Source organism: Lissotriton helveticus, chromosome 7 (assembly GCF_964261635.1).
Source record: "Lissotriton helveticus chromosome 7, aLisHel1.1, whole genome shotgun sequence".
NCBI lineage: Eukaryota > Metazoa > Chordata > Amphibia > Caudata > Salamandridae > Lissotriton > Lissotriton helveticus.
In genome coordinates, this window is record NC_136068.1 from 850,526,113 (window position 1) to 850,550,384 (window position 24,272).

The 24,272-nt window shown below is 42.9% G+C and overlaps 1 protein-coding gene across 1 annotated transcript in view; it reads right to left on the bottom strand.

Annotated features, from left to right (window-relative positions):
- KCNIP1 (potassium voltage-gated channel interacting protein 1) overlaps positions 1-24,272 on the bottom strand; it is a 1,548,155-nt gene that overhangs the window by 53,012 nt on the left and 1,470,871 nt on the right. Inside the window, exon 5 of the mRNA XM_078653361.1 lies at positions 22,290-22,360. Coding sequence (XP_078509487.1) covers positions 22,290-22,360 — 71 coding nt within the window. The remainder of the gene's footprint in view (positions 1-22,289; positions 22,361-24,272) is intronic.

The window sequence follows — 24,272 nt, forward strand, 5'->3', positions numbered from 1 at the left end:
CAAACTGGTTCTAAGCCCAGAAAATCTCTTGGCAGAGACATTGTAAGGTATGGGTAAAGTGGGCAATTGCCCAGCACCCCTACAGTCCAAGGAACCTCCTGAGAATGTGAAATTTCTCTCTATTTGACCTCGCTCTCTTCTATTTCTCGATCATATCCTCTCTCAGCCTAACCTTACCTCTTACTCTGTCTCTCTATACCCACTGTCATTTAAAGGATTATTTGGGTACTGGAAAAGACAGATTTTAACAGTTTTTATGTGGTGCTGTTTCTGAAATGTTAACGCATATTTCAGTATTGATTGGCATTATGTGGACTTGAAACAGAGGGAAATGGGTAATAAAATTCAAAGTTGTTCTGAACATGTCTCCAAAATACGTCTTGCACGGGGTCCCCAAAATTCTTAAGAAGACACAGCTCAGGACTGACATGAGCCAAGCACCATATAGGGAAGGTCGTTAACAAAGGCAGACTCCCACCAGAGCCCTGTTTTCATGAACATGGTACAATCTGCTCTCCTGCTCTCTCTTTGTGATGTCATTTGTACTCTCCCCTACAATCACATTTCTAGGTGACTATAGTTGGATGTTCCTGTAATTAAACCTCTAAGTTCACCAATGAATTTGGCAGATAGAAAAATATGGTAATGCAGCAAAAATGCATTTTCAAGGCATTATAAAAACCAGTTTATGAAAGTAAGGCTTTTATATTTGAAGCAGGATGTACAACTTGAAAAGGCTGCTTCAATCTACAGGGACACGATTACTTTACACTTGATATGTAATGTAATGCAATTTAATGTAATGTGGTATTCATAAAGCGCTGACTGCCATTCCAAAAGAGCATCCCGGCGCTGGCTGGAGGTGAGAGGGGGCCGGGGTATTCTTAGGTGAGTGAAAGGCAGAATTAATCTGAGGTGCAGAATACCCAGGTTTTCAGTGCCTTTCTAAATTGGGTTTCTGTTTTTTGCAATCTTAAATGAGTTGGCAACAGGTTCCAGGCTTTGGTCCCCAAAGTGGCCACTGTTTTTCCTCCTTTAGTTTTACATCTAAAAGTGGGTGGCTTAAGTAGGTTGGCTGACGAGGACCTAAGGGTCCTGGTTGTGATGTAGGGAGTGAACCGTGCTGAATGGTACTTTGGTCCCAGTTTGAGGGTGGCTCTAAAGATGATTAGAAGGATTTTAAAGAGTATCCTCTTGAGCAATGGAAGCCAATGAAGGACTTTTAAAGCCGATGATGTCTAGGACCTCCGTGGGAGTTTTAGAACTAGACGCGCCGCAGAGTGTTGGACGACTTGAAATCTTTTAAGTGTGGATTTGTTGGCTCCTGCCAAAAGGCTGTTGCAGTAGTCCAGACATGAGAGAATCAGGGTCACTGCCACTGGTTTCCTTGCGTTGAGTGGGATTAAATCAAAACATTTTTTTGAGATTTAATAAGGCTGAAGTAGGTCCCTGCTAATGCCAGAGCGTGAGGGAGGAAGGAAAGCACAGTATCGAACTGTACTCCTAAATTTTTGGCTACCTTAACCATGTCAGGTGGAGGTGTAGTTCCCTCTGGCCACCATTCACAAGGCTGGAATGAGACATTTTTCCCTATGGGGAGGATCTCGGTCTTGTCGGTGTTGCATCTGAGGTAGTTGTCCTTCATCCACTGGATGACTTTGGCTAGGCGGTGTTTAAAGTTAAGTTCGGCATCTGTGGAATTATTGTACAGGGAAATAACTATCTGGGTATTGTCTGCATAGGACGTAACTTCAATCCCAAAGAACGCTATCAAGGAGATGAGCGGGGTCATATGAATGTTTAACAGCAGCGTGCTCAATGACGAGCCCTGAGGGACTCCTGTTGTTATGTTACGTTCTACAGAAAGGAAGGGGCCAAGGGTCACAGCTTGTCTGCGTTTAGTGAGGAAAGATTTAATCCATTCCAAAGCGGTACCTGAGATGCCGCTGAGTTTGAGTCTCTCCAGGAAAACATTGTGTGAGATAGTATCGAACGCAGCAGACAGGTCGAGTAAGATCAGGACCGCCTTTCTACCTTTGTCAGCTAAAGTTTTTAGTGCATCCGTTATTTCCAGGAGTGCAGATTCTGTGGAGTGCTTGGGACGAAAACCAGATTGCTGGGGGTGGAGGATATTAGTGGCCTCAATGAATTTGATTAGTTCTTTGTGTACGATTTTTTTCCGTGATCTTGCATAGTAGTGAAGTAGTGAAATGGGGCAGAGGTACGAGAGTACCGAATGGTCAATGTTTTGTTTCTTTTTCAGTGGTTTTACCAGTGCAAGCTTCCACTCATCTGGCGCTCACATTTCTACATTATTCACACCAGCCTTGTGGGCTTCAAGGCACCACTTATGGGTGATATAAGTTATTGTTAGATGTAGGCTTTTAAACATGTCCAAAATATTCCACCTGAGAGTGTGACCTACAGGACTGCAACATGATTATTTTTTAACGACATGTGGGTGGTGTATATCTACACAGTAGACTAAATACGACATCTTATTTTTTTTTCTGGTGGTGCAATTTTTGTGCCCTTCTACTGTGGCCTTACTTTGAAGTCAGGTATGTCAATAGGGGTTATCCAATTATTACATGTTTAGGGATGAGCACTCAGTGAAACTGTGTTATGCTTGCACCTGTATTCAATAGGTGGTTAAGACTTTCTTTACGGTTCGGAGAGGACAGACATGGAAGCTGTGGGAAACAGTACCATGAAAGCTCTTAACTAGACCGTACACTTCTGAGTCAGGGTGATACTTCCAGGACAATTATGGTGGAGACAGAATATAAATGCATCACATACACTGAGAATAAGCCTGCTCCTCACTTTTTTTTTATTTCTCACTCCATGTTCCCAGACCCTGTTTACTGTCCTTCATATATAGGACTTCTATGAGTTCCGTTGGACACAATCTTACACTCTTCAAAGGTCTGCCATTAGCACCTTTGCTGCATGCTTGTTCTTGGTCTTTGGCATTCTTCTTGATCAGTCGGTCAATCAATAAGGACATAAATCATAAAACGTTACAATCAAATAGAATTTCTAAAAACAAATCTTAAAGAATTAGGCAGAATAATAAATAAAATACCAGAAGAACAAAATACAGAATAAATGACATAGTCCCATATCTATTTCTGATCCCTCAGGCACAGTGAATAATATTTGCCACAGCAGCGCACAGATCCATACTACAGAGTTTTTGCAAGAAGCCCAAGGCCTTCTTATGAGATCTGATTTTAGATGTATGCAGGATTGGGATCAGGAATTGTTTCCTATCTTAAGGGAGCTGTCCAGAAGGGAAATAGGGCAAAAACAATATTGGGAAAGTCTATCTCTTTTTTAAAAATGGGGACAACTACTGCTTCCCTCCAAGATGGAATGCATTTCCCCTTTATAGCAGCCTTAAAAACATTTGTTAAAATTGGAGCCCAAAATAAAACATTATCTTTATAAAGGCACCATGTCGCCCCATCCGGTCTGGCAGCCTTACCAGAGGGGCTCTGGTTAATTGCAGCAACTACCTCCCTAACTTAAATGATTTAGCTAAGATGGGTGTAAATCTCCCAAGTACCACTCATTGCTTCTCTATTTTCTAAATTGAGGGCGCTGTTCTGTTGATTAAAAATATTATCACGATTGTCTACTAATGCATCAACTGGTGTGGCAGTATCCAAATAGGGTTTCTCATACCCAGAGAAGAAGGGTTGCTCCAGAAAGCTGCCCATCCCTCAGTTTGACTGCCTTTTTAAGCTCCTCCTAAGCTGCCTTTCTTGGCCTCAAGGGAAGTGTTATAAAACCTCCTTATGCACAAAATGCCTTTCTTGCAGCTCAGAGTTCTGGACAGTGCTAAGTTTAACATCTTATGGGCAGATGTGCAGGCATGATGAAAACAGCTTAATGGTGGGGAATTTTTAGAAAGCCTCAGCCGATTATCCACTGAAGTACACAGGGCACTGAAGGCTGCTAAAATGTTCATTAGGGATTCCTCAACAGAGGCCAGTAGTGAGATGGTGTGGCTATTATCCTTAAAAAGTTAGTGCAAAAAAGCTTCCTTATTTGTTCTGTCCCATCGTATCCAGATACCCTTGTTGAGTAAGCAGGTTAATGACAAATTCTCCAACGGCCCCAAATCGCCTGACAGATATAAATCAAGAACCAGGATAAACGGATTATGGTCGTTCATACAAGAGGCAATAACATTATTCCCCAATTTTAATTGAGTTAAAAACAAGGACACATTTTTAGACCCATTATACATAGGGAGAAGACATACCCCATCTACCCTATATTCTTTGGCAATTGTCATATTTTTAGAAACCAAGATTCTGTTCAGGGCCTTCCCAAAAGGGGTGTGCTAGAAGTGTAAAATATCTGCCACCTCCCCTTCCCTAATACTAAAAACAGAGAACTCACTGTTTTCATACATTTTCATATTAAAATACCCTGTCCACTCTATTAATGTCTCCTTAGTGTAACTATCCATAAGAATCCTCAAATTATCCTAAATATCATCCATTAGAGCTGTAACCCCCTGAGACAGAGTGAGTGAAGCGAAAAGGAGGTGAAGTAGGGTAACGGCATTGAAAAAAAATGATTAATAGCTGTTAAAGTAGATGTTTCATAAAAACATGTGACAAAGAGGGGGAGGAAAGAGGGGGGGAGGCAAGTAGGAGGGGATGGAAAGCAAATGGGTAAGGTTGGTGTGCCACCAGGTATTTTGTTTACATATCAGGGGCCAGATTTACTAACCTTTCATGCAATGTACTGCAGACAGGCAACATGCTTTGCTGCATTGAGTGAAAGGGAGAGAGCAGCAATACTCCATATCTACTAAGATATGGTCCACTCCTGCTCTCTTATAGCTCTGGTGCACTGTATGGTGCCTAGCGCCAATGCAGGCACTCTTGCGCCATGGTGCAAGGGTGGCTGCATTAGGGGCAGGATAGTTTTTGTACAGGAAAGCATTCCTTCCATACAACAATCCTTAGAGGCATATTGCAGAATGCAGTACACATTGAAGGAGGAAATAAGACAAATAAATAAAGGCATTTCTCCTTGTTGTGCCTCTTTATAGCAGGCGCACTGTTTTGGTGCAAACCCAGGTTTACTGCCTTTAATAAATCTGGGATTGCATCGAATTCATGGGTGGATGTAAAGGAATGCCTATGCTTTCACATGGAGTGTCTGCTACAATGAAATGTAACGCAGTGCAGGTTAAACCACTGCATTGCATTATATTCCTTGCCAAAGTCATGTAAGGCTGAAAAAATCGCGGCTGGTATGGCCCGATCCATGGGGTTTATTTGGAGAGGATGTGCTCCTAAGAGGCCATAAACAAATCAAGCTGTGGATGAGGCAGGTATCATTAGGTTGAGTTTTCCACATTGGTTGTACAAATGTCTTGCTCTTGTTGACTATAACTTCAAATGAAAACACATATGAATAGATATTTGTTGTATCAGATGACTGAGTTGTATCAGATGACAAAGTTCTAAACTTCTCAGAGATGTTTGTAGTTGTGCACCCTCACCTATGGTAATGACATAATACAGTGAGGTGATTATGTTTTTAAAAGGAAAGGTTCCAGCAAGAGACATTGATTGGCTGAAATTCAAAAGAACTACTCAAGAGGCAAATAAATCAGTCCATGCTTATATTGAACAATTGTTACATGTGTTTAAACAACACAGTGAATCAGAATATTCTGAGAAAAGTGATATAGGGAGTTTTGTGCCACGGTTTGTTCGTGGGTTGTGATCAGAGATCAGTATGCACATACAGCAAAACATGATTTACTGGTGGACAAAACCGTTAGATGAGATCCTGAGTAAGCAAAATACTCTAGTGATGAGCAAAAAATGTACCAGAAAAGACTGAAAGAGGCATTTAGCCTTGCACAAGCAAAATAGACACAGAAAGGATTTCAGAATCAGTCATTTGGAGGGAATGTTAGTTGAATGCAAGGTGTCGGTTTTCAAAGTGGAGGTAAGGGTGTCCAAGGAGCAGTTGGTGCTTCGCGGGGTAGAGGTGCTCTGATTGAACTGAATTCTGAGATAGACACTGCAATGCTGAAAAGTAGACTCCCTGACATTTTTGAAAGAAAATTGGGCATTGGAAGAGGGAGTGTAGACAAAATCCTAATAAAGTGAGTGGTGGTGGACAAATGCAGGCATCAAATCAATCATAGATGCAGATTATGCCAGTTCAGATGCCTGTACAAAGAATGCAAATGCCAGTAAGTCATAAGTTCCTCTGAAGCAGGTTCTGCAAGCCCTGATGGCCCCACAGAACATGGGGGATCCTAGATTTAATGTAAATCAGGTACCTGGAACAAATCCAAACCCAATTCAAAACCGGAACCCATTCTAACATTACAGAAAATGAGAATTTTCACTCTGACAATTCCCAATGATGGTGCCTGAAAAGGGAGGAACATTGAGTACGTGTCTCAGTCATAGAGGTTGACCATAGTGGACCATTCATAGAAGGAGTAGTTAATGGCCACCACGTGTCATTTCATATTGACACTGGAGCTACCTAATCCACTCTTAGAACAGTGGGAGTCCCAGACTTACCTCTCTCAGGCAATAAGATCCAAGTTGTAGGTGTTAAAAATAAACAAATAACAAATCCTATTTCAGAGCAAGTGCCTGTAAAAATAGGTTCATTTGGGAAGAATCATCAGCTTGTAATATATGTTTCTATTCCTGTAAATATGTTAGGAAGAGATCTTTAGTGCAAGTTAAATTGCAGTATTTACAGCCCATGAGATGGTGTTGAATTCCAAAGGCATGATGAAGTTGTTGAATTTAAATTGGCCCGATAAGGAACAGCTGTTGGGTTGTACCCTGTGAGAACAGTTGATGATTTACCTCCTGATTTTCAAGATACAGTAAACCCAGAAGTATGGGACTTTACAGGAAAGGATATCAGACTGATTAAAGGTGTAGAAACTATCTGAAGTAAATCCAAATGTAATTTTTCCAAGAATGCCACCTTATAATTTGATGACAGAGACAGTTGCAGGAATAACATCCGTGATTGAGAAAATGCTAAAACAGAGAATATTAAAAGAGATTGGTAGAAGCCCTTGCAATTCGCCGATTATGGGTTTACAGAAATCCAATGGAAAACACTGGATTGTACAGGATCTTCAAAAGATTAATGACTAAGTTGTTCCATGTTGTCCTGTGTTATCAAATCCAGCAACATTACTTTTCCAGATTCCTTGCACAGCAGAACGCTTTACAGTAGTAGCAGCCGGGATGGCTCATGGGTGGGGGTGCAGGCACAGGAGGGGGGTCATATGAGGGGGGTCATGCGGGGTGTGTCATAATGTAAAAATAAAAAAATCACAACGTTGCATGCAGCGTTTTGATTAGTCTGGAGAGCCGTGACACGGCACTCCGCCAGGGGAAAAGTACGCATGACTATTTTGGGCGGCTCGAGAGGGCCAACCAAACAGTCTGCGTGCACTCAGGAGTCCCGTGTCCAGCTCGGAGAGCAGAGCAGCCCCGACCACCTGCCCTCCCACAACGCAAACATAAAATGGTAATAACTCAAAGTTATTATCATTTTATGTTTTGGCTTCTCACACTGCGAGAAAGCAGTGGGGCAACGCTCCTCTGACATAGTGGAGGCGCCACCCCTGGTTTACAGTTGTGGATCTCTGTCAACATTTCTTCTCTATTCCATTGCATGAGGACAGCCAGTACTTACTCTCATTCATGTTTAGAGATAGAGTTTTGGAGTGGTACCGAGTTCTACAAGGGTATATTGAGAGTCCATCAATCTTTAATCAGATCTTGAAAAAGAATCTTGAAACTGTGCAGATGCCTTGCAACTCAGTTCTCGTGCAGTAAATTGATGACCAACTTGTGGCATAAAATACATGAACATTTTTGAAAACAGGATGCAATTGCCTTACTGAATAATTTGGCTGAGAATGGACATGGAGCAGTGTCAGGCTCTGATCTGGCCGTTTAGTGGGCTTTTGTTGGGCTGATTTAACTTCTTGTTTCCAGGGACTAAGATATGGGGAGGCTCACTGCTTGGTGTTGCAGGGTGAGCTGACTCACAGTTTTTTTGTGTATCTCGCTATGCTAAGTCCTGAATGGGAGGGAGGTCCTTCACAGTGAGGACCTACCGGCTGTGGAATTCTTTACATCTCATATGTGCTTGGTTGAATCAGAACTTGAGTTCAGGAAGATTGTGAAGATCCGGCTTTTTTGCCAGGGTTAGTCCCTTGTTGGTCTTGATCCCTACCTAATTTCCGCCCAGCGCCAGGACACCTCTGCTTGAGGTAGCTGTCACACTTTACAAATGTCACTATTATTATTATTATATTATTATAAAGAGTGTACAAACAAATTGCAATATTATTAAAAAGAAGTCCAGCATTTGGGACTCATAATTGAAAGGGGAACGAGAACGGTGCCAAAGACAGAGTGGAAATGATTTTGACTATGAATCTACCAAGAACTTACAGAGAAGTCAGAATGTTCTGGGAATGGTTGGGTACTGTGGAAAGGGGATACAAAACGTTTCATAGTGGCCAACCCTTTACAGAGGCTGACGCACTTAGATGTGTGTGACACACTTCCATGGGACAACGATTGCTTGAAAGCTTTCCAAGCACTAAGAGAAAGTCTATGTTGGGCCCTGGCACATAGAATGTCTGATCACAAAAAGACGTTCTCATTATTGTGCAGTGAGAGGGAGGGCTGCACTATCTCACTGCTTACTCAGATGCATGGAGATTCACAAAGACCTGTGGGATATTTTTCGACTACTCTTGACCATGTTGCTGCAAGATTGCCTGGCTGCCTTAAAGAAGCAGTTGCATTAGTTTTTGTCAGTATTGAGAGATGTGAGCGCATAGGGATGGAACATCCTCTTACATTGCCGGTTCCTTATTCTATAGAATGTTGCTCACAAAACTAAAACACAGTATTTGACAAACAGCATACTCAAAAAATATGCTTCTGCTATTGGTAACTGGTTTGCGAAAGTAGGAGGAGGAGTTTTAGAGTCATTTTTGAAACCCATACTTATTCTAGGTGTTTGTTTGCTAGTTTATACTCTGTATATAAAATAGTTAGATGCTATCCAAACAGAAGAAAGAATGGAGAAAGAAACAGAGAATTCAGAAGAGAATTAGAATTGGAAGAGAAAAAGAATATCAAATGCCAGAAACTGGGAGGACTAGAAAAACATAAAAGTGAAAAAGAAGGCTCAACAGAGAGTGAGAGTGCACTTTAATTATTTATTTGTGAAGACATTATGAGAGTTTTTCAACCTTCAGATGGGGGGCTGCTAATACAAATTTAATTATTTACAAATAGCTCCATTAAAAATGCAATGTGCTGAATTTATGGTCACAACTGAAGTGTATTTAATGCAGAAATTGTAGTAGGGAATCATACAGTAACACATATATGCCTGTAATCTAGAAATGTAGCACAAATTCTAAAATTGACATGCCTAAAGACGCCATGTTTTAAAGTGAAGTCCCATTAATACTGAAATGCTTGTTTTTCACTTTAAACGACAGCTGTGCAAGTTGTTTTTCTTCTCTTTGCTGCAGACGCTTCAATTTCAGAAGCTACTGTTTATTAGTTAAGTAATAAACATTTTGTTGTATTAGACCACTGATAGAGAGGTTCATACAACATAAGATGTAGACGACAAGGATGATGATTCATGGAAAGACGTTTTTGAAAACAAGAAAGGAGGTGCCGCAACATTCAAGAACACATGGTTAAAAGACAATTGTAGTCTGGTAAGAAGATGGGGAGTAGACCTGTTCCCAGGAGTGTGCTGAAATCTTATTGGTCAACAATAAGAAGAAAGAATATTAATGTTGCAACATAGAAAACATATGTTTTATATTAGTACGTGTTCCTAGACTAGTTAGGCCTTCATGGACCTCACTTCAGCCTTTGATAGAGTTAACCGCTCCAAGCTGTGAAACATGATGGCTCAGATGGACATAGAGACCACCCTAGTATACTTTTTGCACGATTTTCACAGGGACCTCTTGGCTTATATCAGATATGGCCCCAATGGTGAATGCACCCCGCACTTTAAATTAAAGCAAGGAGTTTGCCAGTGTTGCATACTTGGACCATTTTTATTTATTCTCTATATTAATCCAATTGAATCAGTTCTTACAGACCCTCACCTTGATTCCCCTGTGGTTGGAGGCCGCATGATCCCTGCGCTGCTTTATGAAGACAACATAGTTTTAATTGCTCGGACTGCTAGGGGGTTACAGAAACTTTTAGACTTATTTATTGATTTTATGAACAGCATTGACCTGTCCACAAATTGTTCTAAATCACACGTGATGAAGTTTGGCCCACCTAAGACAAAGACCATGAAATTCGTAATGGATGGTCACCATATCAGACAGGATGACAAGTTTCGTTATTAGGGTGTTCAATTAGACTAATAAATCATAACTTGGCGGCTTTCAACATGGAAATGTTTAGTATTGGAGACTTCTCCCGGCGACTGGGAAGCCTTGACATAAAAACAGTTGTGGATATATTCAAGGACAAGTTCATCCCAATAGCTATCTATCAGTGTGGCATTTGGATATATGGGCCAGTTACTCCGATCCAAATTCCTCAGGGGCCTCTTAGGAGTTCCACATAGTACACCTTCTGAGATTGTTCATGAAGAATTGGGCATGGGCCATGAGATCAACTTTATTTGGCTCGGCCTCTGGTGCTTTGTCTCTCAGTCTGGTGCAAGGAGGAGCTAGGTCTCAACAGGTTGATCATGTAAGACTCAGTGGCGTAGCAAGGTCAGGTGGTACCGGTGCAGAAAATTTATTGTCACCCCTGCCTTGACAAAATGGCAAAATTATGTGTTTAAAACAAAATTTTGGGCCATTTTGTCAAGCAGGGAGAGACAAGTGTTATCACTGAGGGGGGTAACAAAAAGGCAAAAATATGTGTTTAAACACACATTTTGTCACCACCCTCAGTGATGACACCCGGGACGGCCCGTACCCACCGCACCCCCCTTCCTACGCCACTGGCAAGACTGCATGAACCTGGATAATCTTTTCTCTGATCACTTGGCTGACTTATGTCTCCTCCACAATGAAAAGTTTAGGGAGACCAGAACTTTATCATGATCCAAGTAGCATTGTTCAAACTGATAAAAGATGGGCCCAAGAAGTGTTCAGAGATAAGATGACAGAAGATTGGAAGGCTTCAGCCTAGAAAAAGCTTTTTACACGTCATGGTCTTTTAGTGAAAACTGTTAGTAGCTTGGAGCCATACGTTACCTTGGACATGCCCCGTCACCAGCGATGATTGCTGACTTTCTTCAGGCTTAATTTATTCCTGTGGCTTGTGCCTTTTAATCATGGTTGTTTAAATGACGCTAGGCTGCATCTGTGTGATTGTGATAATTTTTCTATTAATGATAACTTGCACATAGTCATGGCCTGCTCGAAATACAACTATTTGCTTTTAAATATGTACTTCCACTCTTGAAGACCAGTAATTTTAACCAAGTGAGACTTGCATTATTGTCTCTTCAGTTCTTTAGCACTCCAGCAGTGTGCTATTTTTTATCTCGTTCTCTTTCTGGCGTATTGAAGTCAATCTAATTGTATTTTAACTGATTCATATTTTTATGAAATGTTTTGTATTGTGCTTGACTTTTATGATTTTATCTCTTAAACGTGAATAAAGAAGATTGATGATGATGGCTACTTAGGCAAACTCTTTCTAGAGGACTCCTGATTTGCATCAGTTAGTGTATGTCCCTCTTCCTACCTCTCTGAGAGGAGACTCTGTAGTGAATTTTCTGGATCTCTTCATGTGAAGTCTCAGTTATTTCATAATCTGCTATTACTTGAACTGAGAATACTTTCCAGCTTATGCGCGATTCTCTGATCAGAACCCTTCATGGGTATCTGAACTGACGCCTTTAATCGTCCTCACATTTATTTTGATTTAGCTTAGAATAGGGAGGTATCTTTATGGAACAAGCTTGTTACATTTATTAAATGAATGCTTTATTCTGATTTAATGTGTTGAATTACCTTGTTACTAAAAATTGATTGAATGATTGTCTTAACCTTCAATGAGGAAACTTGGAGGAAAATACTTAAATAAACGAATGAATAACAAAAATATTTAAAAATAAAACCCTTTAACTCAACTTAACTCTCTTCATTGACTGAACTAAAATAATGATAATTGATAATGATTTTTTAATAAGATGTAACTTTTACGTTGCATCTGACAAATAAGATCCACTGACCTGTACTCGGGATTCATTGTGAAGAGTAAGTGACAAGCAGAAACCTGTGCCCCAGCAATACCTACTTGTTTATATCTTCATATCCATACAGAGCAAAATTAACCATATGTCTGAAGGTGCTGAAAGAACTGCTACATATTCTAGAAATAGAGAGATAGGTTGGGAGCCTGGGGCCTAGGTCAGGCCCGGACTGACCGTTGCGGGCACAGGACAATCCCCCGGTGCACCGCAACGGTGGGGGCCGGTTTTGGGTCCCTGGGGGCCGTTTTTGTTACAGGGCTGCAAAATCGGCCCTGTAACAAAATCGGCCGAAAACCGGGCCCGGCAAAGAGCTCGGTGGCACCCCCAACCCCCGGGGGAGCACTTTGCCAGGGCTGGTTTTGGTTCCCAGTCCGGCCCTGGTCTAGGTCCGACTCCTTCCTCCTCATAATCCCAATTCGTGTGGATTTGTAAAAAAGAAAAAAACACAATGTTGCCTTACCTTGCATCATGTAGGTGGGTTATGGGTGAAGCATGAGTGGTTCTGTGCATCAGCTCATGTATGTTAATATAAACCTATATTTACAAAGAATTTAACATGGGCTTGCACCAAAAATATGCACCTACCCGAGGCGAGCATAACAAGAAGAAATATCGATTTCACCTAGCTTTTTTCCTCTTTGTAAGTGCGTAGCATTCTGCAGCACACATAGCCTTAGAGTATAGATTTTGAGGACAAACATTATCCTGATCACAATGCAGTCACCCTTGCAACATAATGCAAGGGTGCCTGTGTGGGTGCTAGGCAGTCACAAGTGCGTTAGCACTAGGAGAGAGCAGAACTGTGCCATATATTTATTTGTAAATGTGCCACCGTTTTGCTCTCTCCCTTTTATGCAACGCAGAAGAGCAAACGTTGCTGGGTTATGAGAAATGTTAGTAAATTTGCCCCTCAGTGTGATCTGGGCAAAATGGTTAGAAGCACCAGTTGGATTTTTAGGATGTTATTAAATTAGAGGCGCCATTAGTTTCTCCGAGGGAAAACCCCAACATCCTTTTGGGGTTTTCCTCAGCAAAAAGACCATGCTCTTTGAGCACTCCACAAAGAATGTCTAGAAAATGTAAAGTTTTTTTGCCAAAGTTTTATTTTCAGGCTACTCCCTTGATAGCAACCCTACCTAATCTTTAGGTAGAAATATGCAAGAGTAAATGTTTTGACACAATGTTTTCCCTTTTCATAATTTCCTTTATATATAATGCAATTGTTGTTTGAGCACGCCAATTTCATTAACATGCGTGTACTGTTGTATAATCTATGACAAAAATAGGAATTTTCCGAGTGTACTGACATAAATCTAAAGTGTGAATGTGATTAAAAGGTCCCAATACGCTAAAAAACATTGGCAGTTATCTGGAATTATTGTTCAAAGTTTCGTCAACTGCCTAAAACATCTTGGCACCTGACAAACTCAGAGCCCTGGAAAGAGGTTGGAGGAAAACTCAACAGGATTCAGCCAGGATCCTCTACCGAACCTCTCTTAATGCATATAAAAAACTTATCACTCTTGCTAAAGCCGAATATTATGAATCCCGCCTAAGCAAGGCAGCCAATGTGCAGAAAGAGACCTTCAAGATCCTGTCGGAGCTGACTAAAAAACCAGACAGCTTTCAGTCCCCCATAAACTGTAATTCCTTTCAGGGTTACTTTCTGGAGAAAGTCAGAACTATTATCCAGGAAATAAAAAGTAGTATGTCAAATGGGATGGTTACACCTACAGCCCCTCATAAATCAGTTGACTGCTCCATCACACTGTTTCCAGAGATTGATACTCTGAGTCTGCAACAGCTGATGGATAGAATCAAGTCTGGATCTCCAGCGGACCCATGTCCACCTAAAGTTTTTCAGGCAGCCCGTCCCTTATTAGAGGAGCGTGTCATCTCCCTCCTAAATAGGTCCTTAGAGACCGGGCAATTACCAGCAGAACTTAAAGAAGCGCGTGTAAGACCTTTGCTGAAAAAGCCAGGCGCAGACCCCGCAGTACTAAAAAACTACAGGCCAATCTCTCAGCTACCATTCCTCTCTAAAGTACTGGAACAACACGTACTAAAATCCCTGTCTATGTATCTGGAGTCTCATCATCTACTTCATGAACGACAGGCAGGATTCCGAGCACATCACAGCACCGAGTTGGTGATGCTCTCGGTGCTGGATGAACTGAGAGGCCTGGCTGACGGTAAAAAACCGAGCGCCCTGATCTTGTTAGACCTCTCAGCGGCGTTCGATACCGTCAGCCATGCTCTGCTTCTGGAAAGAATGAGGGATTTTGGCATCAAAGGCCTGGCCTTCAGTTGGTTGCAGTCCTTTCTGTTAGGAAGGACCCAAAGAATACAACTGGGGGAAGAAACTTCCGCAGTGGGGAAATTAGAATGTGGGGTGCCCCAGGGCTCGGCCCTGTCCCCACTTCTATTTAACCTATACTTGCAACCTCTGATTGCCTCTCTGGCGCACATGGGCTGCACAGTATTCAACTACGCGGACGACACGCAGCTGTTGCTGAGTGTCGACAACACAAGTGCTGCACAACTTCAAACTCAGAACATCTTGAGATACACAGTCCAATGGATGACAGGAAATCTTTTAAAAATCAACCCAGACAAGACTGAGGTACTGGTGATTCCATCCGCCACCTCACCATGGTGTGACCTCTACTGGCCCGCAGAGTTAGGCCCGGCCCCAAAACCCAGTCTGAACGTGAAGAGCTTGGGGATTAAATTAGACTGCGACCTATCAATGGCCAATCAGATCCTTTCAGTGGTGGGTAGCTGCACTAACATCATCCGGCAGCTACGAAAGCTAGTACCCGTCATCTCCCAATCCATGCTGCGCTCGATTGTCGCAGCCACCGTGATCTCAAGGATAGATTACGGCAATGCCCTCTACCTTGGCCTGCCAAAAACCTTGACAAATAGGCTACAGGTTGTGATGAATGATGCGGCTCGTCTTATTTTTAGACTGCCAAGACGAGCCAAAGCATCTCCCCTGTTACAGAGCCTTCATTGGCTCCCTATTAAGGAGCGAGTGGATTTTAAAAGTTTGTGCATTGCTCACAAAGCCATTTATGGCATGGCGCCCGCATACATTAAAGATCGTGTGGCGGTGTACAGCCCAATGAGAACTCTCAGATCCTCCGACTCTCAACTACTGGTCTGCCCGCGGTACAAACTTGTTACCAAGGGAGGAAGAGCCTTCTCGGTGTTAGTTCCTCAGTTATGGAACTCACTACCTGAGTCGCTGCGCAGGGAAGAGAACCTCCTACGCTTTAGAAGGGGGTTAAAAACGCTGTTGTTCAGGAAGTCCTTGAGTGCCAACTAGGATAGTGGACGCTTTTCTCTGTGTTGCTAAAGTTGTTGTTTGTACCATCGATTCCCGAGCGCTTAGAGACCTGCAGGTGATTGGGCGCGTTACAAATCACAAATAACAATAACAATAACAATAACAAACGTGCTGTGAGCTCATGGACATTATAACAAATTAATAAAATCTAGTTTATCAAGGAGTTGCATTCTTTCATGTACAATGACACTTCATTATGACAGGGCCAGTTCTCAAACACAATATTTATCAAGACCATTCCCAATACCGTGCATGTTCCAATGTCCTGCAGTGTCTCAGCGGAGAGCTGTAAATTACCAGTACAGGCACAGTGCCGTCTCTACGAGTCTGCACATTCACAATACTGTGTGCCATATGTAGTTTTGCTAATTAAAGGGTGAGGAACTCAACAAAATAATTGCTGGCAAATACATTTTCCAGGATGAATCAGATGGATATTGGTTTCAAAACTCTGCGAAGAGGGTTTGCAAAAATCCAAAACGGGAAAGCACTCTATGGAGATTATTGTACCTTCCTACATGCACGTTCACCTCAATGTTAATTCAAGGTTGCAAACTTAGAATTGGTTCTAAAATCTGTCATGTTTCATGATATATAGTCAGTAAGTTCTCCTATGAACCATATCCAGGACACAAGTCGGGAGCACACCCGGGTAGACAGCATCTACCCGGTCTTTTCACAAGGTGGACGCTATCTCCCCTGCCAAGAAGTTAGGCTTCGCAGAAATATGCTGAACTCCTCTCAGTGTAATTTTCAGACACTGATGTTGCCTGCTTTCATTAGGAGCAACAACATGCAGGTGAGGGGGCTTTGTTATTTTTAATTCCAGCTGAGCCCAAAATAAAGAACTTAAGGGGCCATAAGGCCTCCTTTTGATGGGGTATCCTGGCTGAGAGCTATATGGAGCCTGCATCTATCTGCACATACAATGAAGGGAAAACAAAGGCTCACAGCTTGTTATTACTTCACAGGTACTTAAAAGAGGCATGCTTTTGTCTTTGTTCAGTTCCTGTATATAAAACATATACATCATACATCAGACAATAAATCATATGTGTGTAAATCAAAGTGCAGGATGTGTTACATAAGACAGTGAGGGTTACAAGGTGTAGGAGTCACATTTCCTTCATAGCTCACTGTGATATGTTGGAAAGATTATAATGTATGAACTGCAAATAACAAAAGGATCTCTGTGTTAAAAGCAGTAACTCACCCATTCACATAATATAAAAAAACTGTCATCTGTCTGTCGCATGATGTGCTTTGCTGGAGACATATCAGCCCTCTATGCTACTTTGTTTCAAACGTCGGACACAACAAAACACAGATCTCTCCAGCAAGGGCATTAACCTCCAGAGTTATCTTACCACCATTATTACTTCCTGAGATTTAAATTTACTTGGCACACAATGATCTATTAAGGCGGTTGCCAAGATCTGCTTTCTCTTCGTGTGATGTCATGGGTTGTGATGTGCACTTCTTGTGAAGCCACTTGCAATGTCACGCTTTGTGATGTCAGGTGCTGCGATGCCACGTGCCATGATGTCATCTGCATACTGCCTAACTTGGTTAGCCCCTAACTTCTTTTTTTAGGTCGAGCATCAGCGCGCATGTGCTGCCTGCGAGACCTGCAGTGATCTATCTACAGACAGAAATTCTGCCTGCTGCTTACCATTGGTTTGTGTCTTTCTCAGTCTTCTTTGGTGCATCCTTGTTGGTAGGCACTCCCGGTACATCATATCTGTGTTGTACTCGGGAGCACCAGCCAATTACGGTTCCACTATGCATTAGCGGTTTATTAATTCCTTTGGGGACTTCTTCAGTAAAGTTATACAAAGCTTTTTAAATATAGTGCTGCTTATAGAAAGTTTGCAAATATGGTGCTGCAGGATCTCTGTTGCTTTCTTGATCTCCAGATCTTGTTCCATTGTTATGTTACTTTTGTGGCATTTGTTCCTACGACCCACTGGGATGTAGCTGCAATGCCGGGGTAGTCCAAAACAATGTGTGAGGTGACTTACCTGTTTGTGTCTTCTCTACAAAGAGGCAACAAGAGGGTAACCCTGGAACCTAGCCAACTCTGCAGCTCATATCCATTCTAAACTGCTGTTTTCCTGGATTCCCACGTCCTGGGGACAATATCTCAGCTTTCTGAGAGGGTGAGTGCAGTGCTAAAGTAGAAGAAGACATGCAAGAGAGCCCACCCCTGGGGTCTACTGTTCATTACTACAGTTACGCCACTTAGGTTTGTGCTACCCCACGCCATCGCATGGCACCTCTCCTGCATGGATGTGTGCTCCCAGCATAACTTTGTCCCCTACTCTGTGGCCCGACATCATTGTGCAGGTAACACAGTGTGACCCTGTGAGTGGCAGCAATTTTCAAGGCACCACAGCAGGAGGAGCGTTATCGGAGGATTGCGGTCGAGGAATTGAAATATAATGGTTCGCTTTCATTAATCAGGTCATTGCATGTTTCAGTTTGAGGATGGTGAGAACTATATGCTTGACTACCGTATATTATGGGAATAGTCCTCAGACTTGTTTATATACTTTGACAAAGTTTTTCATACCAAGTCAGGCCAATCTTGATGATTGGACATTGCTATTGCTAGTGTTATAGTCACATCTGAAGCTATCAACTACCTTTTTGTTATACTCTGTTGTTTATTTTAGATGTTAAGGAAAACTTGCAAATATAGCGCTGCAGGCTCTCTGTCTCTTCCTTGCTCTCCGCTCTGCTGGGACTCTGCCGTGCCCACCCCTTTTTGGAAAAAAATAATTCACTCTGTTGTTGTGTGTCTGTCTGTGCAGCTCAAAACACAGTCACACCTATTCACTTTATCCAGCTTCTCGCTACTGATTCAATCATAATATCGGAACGATGGGAGACGCTGACCTGCTGCTTATTTAATTTTACGTAAATTGATTGGCTGACCTGCTGCTTGTTTTACTAATAATGGCCCGGCATAATGTTTACAAAATGCATGGCTCACCCAAGTGGCCTTTTGGGTGCATCTCCTTGCTTCAGTCCTCTCCCCTACGACCCCCCCTTCCTCTCCCCTTCACTTGCAGCACTTGTGTAAAACAAGGAAGAGGGCGACAGCACTCCAAAATCGGACACTGCCAGCCTGGGAGGCCACAGACATGTAAGACTGCTTTTTATCACTCAATGCTTTTTTAGGTCTCGGACTAGCGTCGCACTGCGTAAGCAGTGGGCGGATCCGAGATTTTTCGTTTTGGCAGTATGGGGGTTTGAACCCGCCCCTCTTCTCCATTGGCTGGCTTCCTAAACGGAGGCTGGCCAGTGGAGGAGAGGGGCATCACTCAGTTCAAGCCCCGTCTTTTTTGCGATTTGGGGGCGTGTTTTTTGCAGTTTTTAAGCCGTGACGTCATCCGTCACTCAATTGCTAAATACACGCCCCCGAATCGCAAAAATGGCGGCACTTTTGTTCTGCCATTTCCCCCCGACCTGCGCTGGAATAAGTCGCCGAGTCCTCCGCCCCAGCTGAGTGCTTGTCTTACCAGCTGTGAGAGACAGGTCAACCCCCCTTTCCCTGTCCTGGGTCCCCCCCCTTTTGTTCCTCGCTTGCCGTGTGCTGCCTAGTGGGTGTGGGGGTGGATTGCAGTCGTGCGGTCAAGGACCTGGGCGGGGGGTTGGCCGGGTGCCTCTACTGTGTTGCCTCTTGTTGCGGGGAGGGGGGTGCGCTCCTCATGCTGTTGTCGCGCTGGCGGGGTGGGCCTTGGAGCGGGTGTGCAGCTTGTGCTCCGCGCGGCTGTCTTTCAGCCTGTGGGTCCCTGGGGGGGAGGTGTTTGAGTTCGCATGCGGATGTGGTCTTGCGTGGTTCTGGGAAGGGGGACTGTGTTGGGGGGGAGTGCGACATGGGCCCGGCGCGGCCGTCCTGCCTGTGGGTCTCTAGGTGGAGGGTGTTGGTGATTTCATGCGCGGTCCCGCCTCCGGTCCGGTCTGTTCCTCGGCCTGCGGGTCTCTTGGGGTTGCGATCTCGTGCGCCTTCCCGTTCCCCAGGCCCCCTGGTGCCGTGTCCGCCTGCTCCTTTCCTTATTTATTTGTTTGTTTATGCGTTTTTATATAGCGCAGCTTTGTGCGAGGGCGTCGGGGCACTTCGCAAGGGGGGCAGGTATTTACAAGTGATCAATTTACAGGGGAGACGTTATGTCACATGAGGTAATGGTGACAATTGTGAGCAATCGGATTACATGCGACAGCATTCAGTGCATTACAGGAGGAAAGGGTGACGGGTGTGCAGGTTACAAGAGATATCGGGGTACATTTGGGTAGAGTACTGCAATATTGCTGGACACTCAGGCACAGGAACAAACGTTGCGTAGGCAATGGTGGCACTTGTGCAAGTGTCTATGGCGGACAACTTGCCTGGTTGTCCGGGGTTGGGGCGCACGCTGCTGCTCCTTGTTGTTGGCTGTGCACCTTGTGGTCGGTCTCCCTGTGCACAATTGAAGGCGGAGGACCGGCGGAGTGGTTGCACAGTGTTAGTTCGTTTTGGCCTCGTTTTCGCTCTTCATCCAGGACTGCTGTTCCCTCCCAGTCCACCAGCGTTCATGCTGTGGGGCTCAGAGGTTGGTGGCTTTAGATGTGAGTGGTGGCTGTGCTTTTCACTAAGACAGCTTGCTGTGAACCCCCTCCGCTCCCAGCCAGAATCAAGCTTCAATGATCAGGTGTGATGGTGCATTACGGGAGGCTGCTGTATCCTCTGTAGGATGTTGTAGCTCCCAGAGATGTAGACCATGTGGACAAGCGCTGCTGCGGTGCCGGTTGTAGACACAACTGAGGCACAGACAGGAACATTTGTTAAGCCGTCTTGCACGCTCTGTCCATCTCAAATAGTTCCGAATCCAGATTGTGTTTCTCCTGAAGCTACGGGTTCTGGTTTTCTCTTGCACACTGGTAATGCACAATGGCCACTTGGTTGCCTCTTCTTGTTTGGTGAGCTGTTATGTATCTTACAGACTGTGCATATACTTATGCATTAATTGTTAAGCGGCATATCCCATAAATAGTATTTATGTATGGACAACATATTTTCAAAAGTGAAATTTTTACATTACACGTATTTAAGTTGTTTAATATACAACATATTTTGTAAACACTTTACAAAGTTCTTAAGATTCAAGGGGACGTGTGGTTGAAACGTGCAGCACATTCTAAACAATTAGAAAGGGCACAGCTGTCCCGGGGAAGTTTATACATTTAATCCATATATTCCATTCAGAGGCGTGGTGCAAGAAGCCCCCATCATTCAGGGAGCCCCCATTCCTTTGAAGGCCTACTTATCTTTTTTTGACATATACAATTGCGGTTGGTATGCTTAGAGAGATAATCACGTTTCAAACAAGGAGCTTTGTGGCTAGATTTATTTTGCAAACAGTTTAATTCAAAATTAGAAGTTGGAGGAAGGTAACCCAGGGAAACTGCTGAAACATGATTGTACAGCTGTGTTTTTTTTCATTAGTATGAATTTACCTCTGTAGCGAGGTATTTCATCATATGCTTCATAATTACCTGATTTTTAGGTCGGGCCTCAGCAGCGCATGCACTGCTCTGCAAAGCATGCTGTATTCTGGTAGGGACTTGAAGCTCCGCCTACTCTCCACCCATATTTTTCATTGACTTTTTTCTACCACTGTAAACTATGGCTGCTCATTGGTCAATAGGCTTAGCAGTCCCTCCTTCGTACCACCTTATCACATTACGTAGTCTCCCAAGAAGACACCCCGTTATGTGTGTTGTTATTCGGTAGGCTTTAAATACAGCCTCCGAGCAATATTTTCTCAAATAGGTTTATCCTGCCTGATTTTTTTATTTTTACAGCATGAACTCATTTGCAGTGCAATAGGTCACACATTTGAGAAAGTTTAAGCTATAGGCATTGTAAATGAGAATGCCTGTTATTTATTTGTTTTAAAAACAGCACATAAATAAATAAAAGACATTGTCAATGCCAATACCTCAAACTCTTGTAAATGCGAGACCTATTACATTGCAAATGCTAGTTAGGACTTGTGTCCTGCCATACACGGTATACACCTTAAATGAAAGTCATTAGAGGGCATTGCAAAGACACTACATGGTAAGAGAAATTGATCATACTGTATTCAGTTTTCAACTGCTTCATCTTTTCTACAGTATGAATTCTAGTGGACAGTGGCTCCTTCTCAGAGCAGCAACTGTGCTCATGCGGGAGTTATTGTAGTTTATGTAGGCAAGTACACTTAACATCCCCTCCACTGTCTGTCGCTGTAGAGCTGCTAAATATGCAGTAATATATAGAGCTATACAAGGATAGTAGTGAATAAGGATGTTTTTCATCGAGTTGGTTTGAATGACATCAAATAGACAACAAACAAGCTGGAGAGGTCACTATAACTCTGGAGGAGTTACCACGTTATGTATGACCCTCAAAATCATGTGCCCCTCCCCAGAACAGGCTAGAATTCTTTTCCCCACTGTTGCCACGTCAGGAATGGAAGCCTTACATAACAAAAGGATTCTTTCTCACAAAATATATGAATTCGACTTATGAGCCGAATTAAACTTTATACAAATTACTCCGAAAATGAAACAATCCAAATATTATAAGTTGCAATGTAATTACCTCAAACTTGACTGATCCAGTCTGTGCAGTATCAAATGCATTGAACAGGTAATGTGCATACATGCTAGCATCTGAAAGAGAAAAATGCATAACAGGTTTTGTAAAAGGCTGCTTTTAACATACACACTAACTCAGATAAAGAGATACTACGATGAAGCACTTTTCCTAGCCCTTTTCCTTCAGTTTTCTTATGTCACCTGTGGTCCGACTTAACACCAATATCACTGAATAAAGGCTGAGGCATGAACATTGCAACGATTTCCAGCATTGATTAATGGTCGAGCTGGCTGTAATACATGGCCATCTGGGCCTGAATTCTAACCATGCTTTGCTTTAATTTCTTTGCGACCCTTATCGGAGTCCTCCTCCTCCTCCTCCTCCTTCTTAGGCAACACACTTTGCAAATCACAGAGTTGATTTTTCAAGCAGAGTAAACATAGAAGAAAGGATTCTTTTGAGGCAAAGAAGGGATAACGAATATTATAAACAGTTCCCTCATTTATCACAAAACAACCGCAAATCAAGTTCAGGAGTTGAAAGCTCTGACACTGAAATTTACTTTATAATATGAGTACTACTAAACAATTTCAAAGCTATAGATGGGTTTGGCTGGCGCAGATTAAGAAGGTTGACTGTATTATGTGTAGAGGATGCACAGCACTTGGTTGAACTCGTTCAATGGTAAAGAAGTTAACTTGAGACGGGTGCACTCCTTGGTTGCGTTTCCGTCAAATAAACGCAAAATATATGAGAAGAAGTTGTGTGCGCATGCCATGCGACTACATCCCAAGGGGGCACTCCTGGGTGGTTCACAAAAGACTGTGATTCCAATGTTCCTTAGAAAGTATTTATTAATTCAAAATAGTTTTAATTGGTGATATTGATATTCATATCAACGATTTGACATTGTCTGATAGACATATGATTATTCAGGCATGTAGCTCCGATGCATTTCGGGCTGTGAAACGCCCTTTATCAAGGAGCGCTGAAAGAAGAAGAGATAAACAGTGATAAGCGTCGTGCGGTTGGTTTCCGTGATGAAAGGTTACAAAATAGTCGTTATGGGAGAGTATAAGGTGCTTATAGGGCGGGTTGCGGTGTGATAAAACCAATAAGTGCCGGTAAAGGAAGGTAACAAAACTAAGAATGATGGGTGAGATGAATGAAGATGAACTAGGCATGCGGTGCTGCCTTGGAGTAGTGTCGGTATCATACATGCAAAAATAGTGACCACGAGGTGTATAACTATAAACCAGTGAAACGGTACATGCAGCTCTAATGGTGTGCTCATCTTAACGCGAGAAGGTGTAAACTAAACGGCTGGGTTTAATCGCTTACCCCATGCTGGAGGAAAACATGCGTCCGGTTTTCGGCGTGCTCAGCCGTTTAGTTTACACCTTCTCGCGTTAAGATGAGCACACCATTAGAGCTGCATGTACCGTTTCACTGGTTTATAGTTATACACCTCGCGGTCACTATTTTTGCATGTATGATACCGACACTACTCCAAGGCAGCACCGCATGCCTAGTTCATCTTCATTCATCTCACCCATCATTCTTAGTTTTGTTACCTTCCTTTACCGGCACTTATTGGTTTTATCACACCGCAACCCGCCCTATAAGCACCTTATACTCTCCCATAACGACTATTTTGTAACCTTTCATCACGGAAACCAACCGCACGACGCTTATCACTGTTTATCTCTTCTTCTTTCAGCGCTCCTTGATAAAGGGCGTTTCACAGCCCGAAATGCATCGGAGCTACATGCCTGAATAATCATATGTCTATCAGACAATGTCAAATCGTTGATATGAATATCAATATCACCAATTAAAACTATTTTGAATTAATAAATACTTTCTAAGGAACATTGGAATCACAGTCTTTTGTGAACCACCCAGGAGTGCCCCCTTGGGATGTAGTCGCATGGCATGCGCACACAACTTCTTCGCAGATTAAGAAGGAACATTGAAAGCAATTCT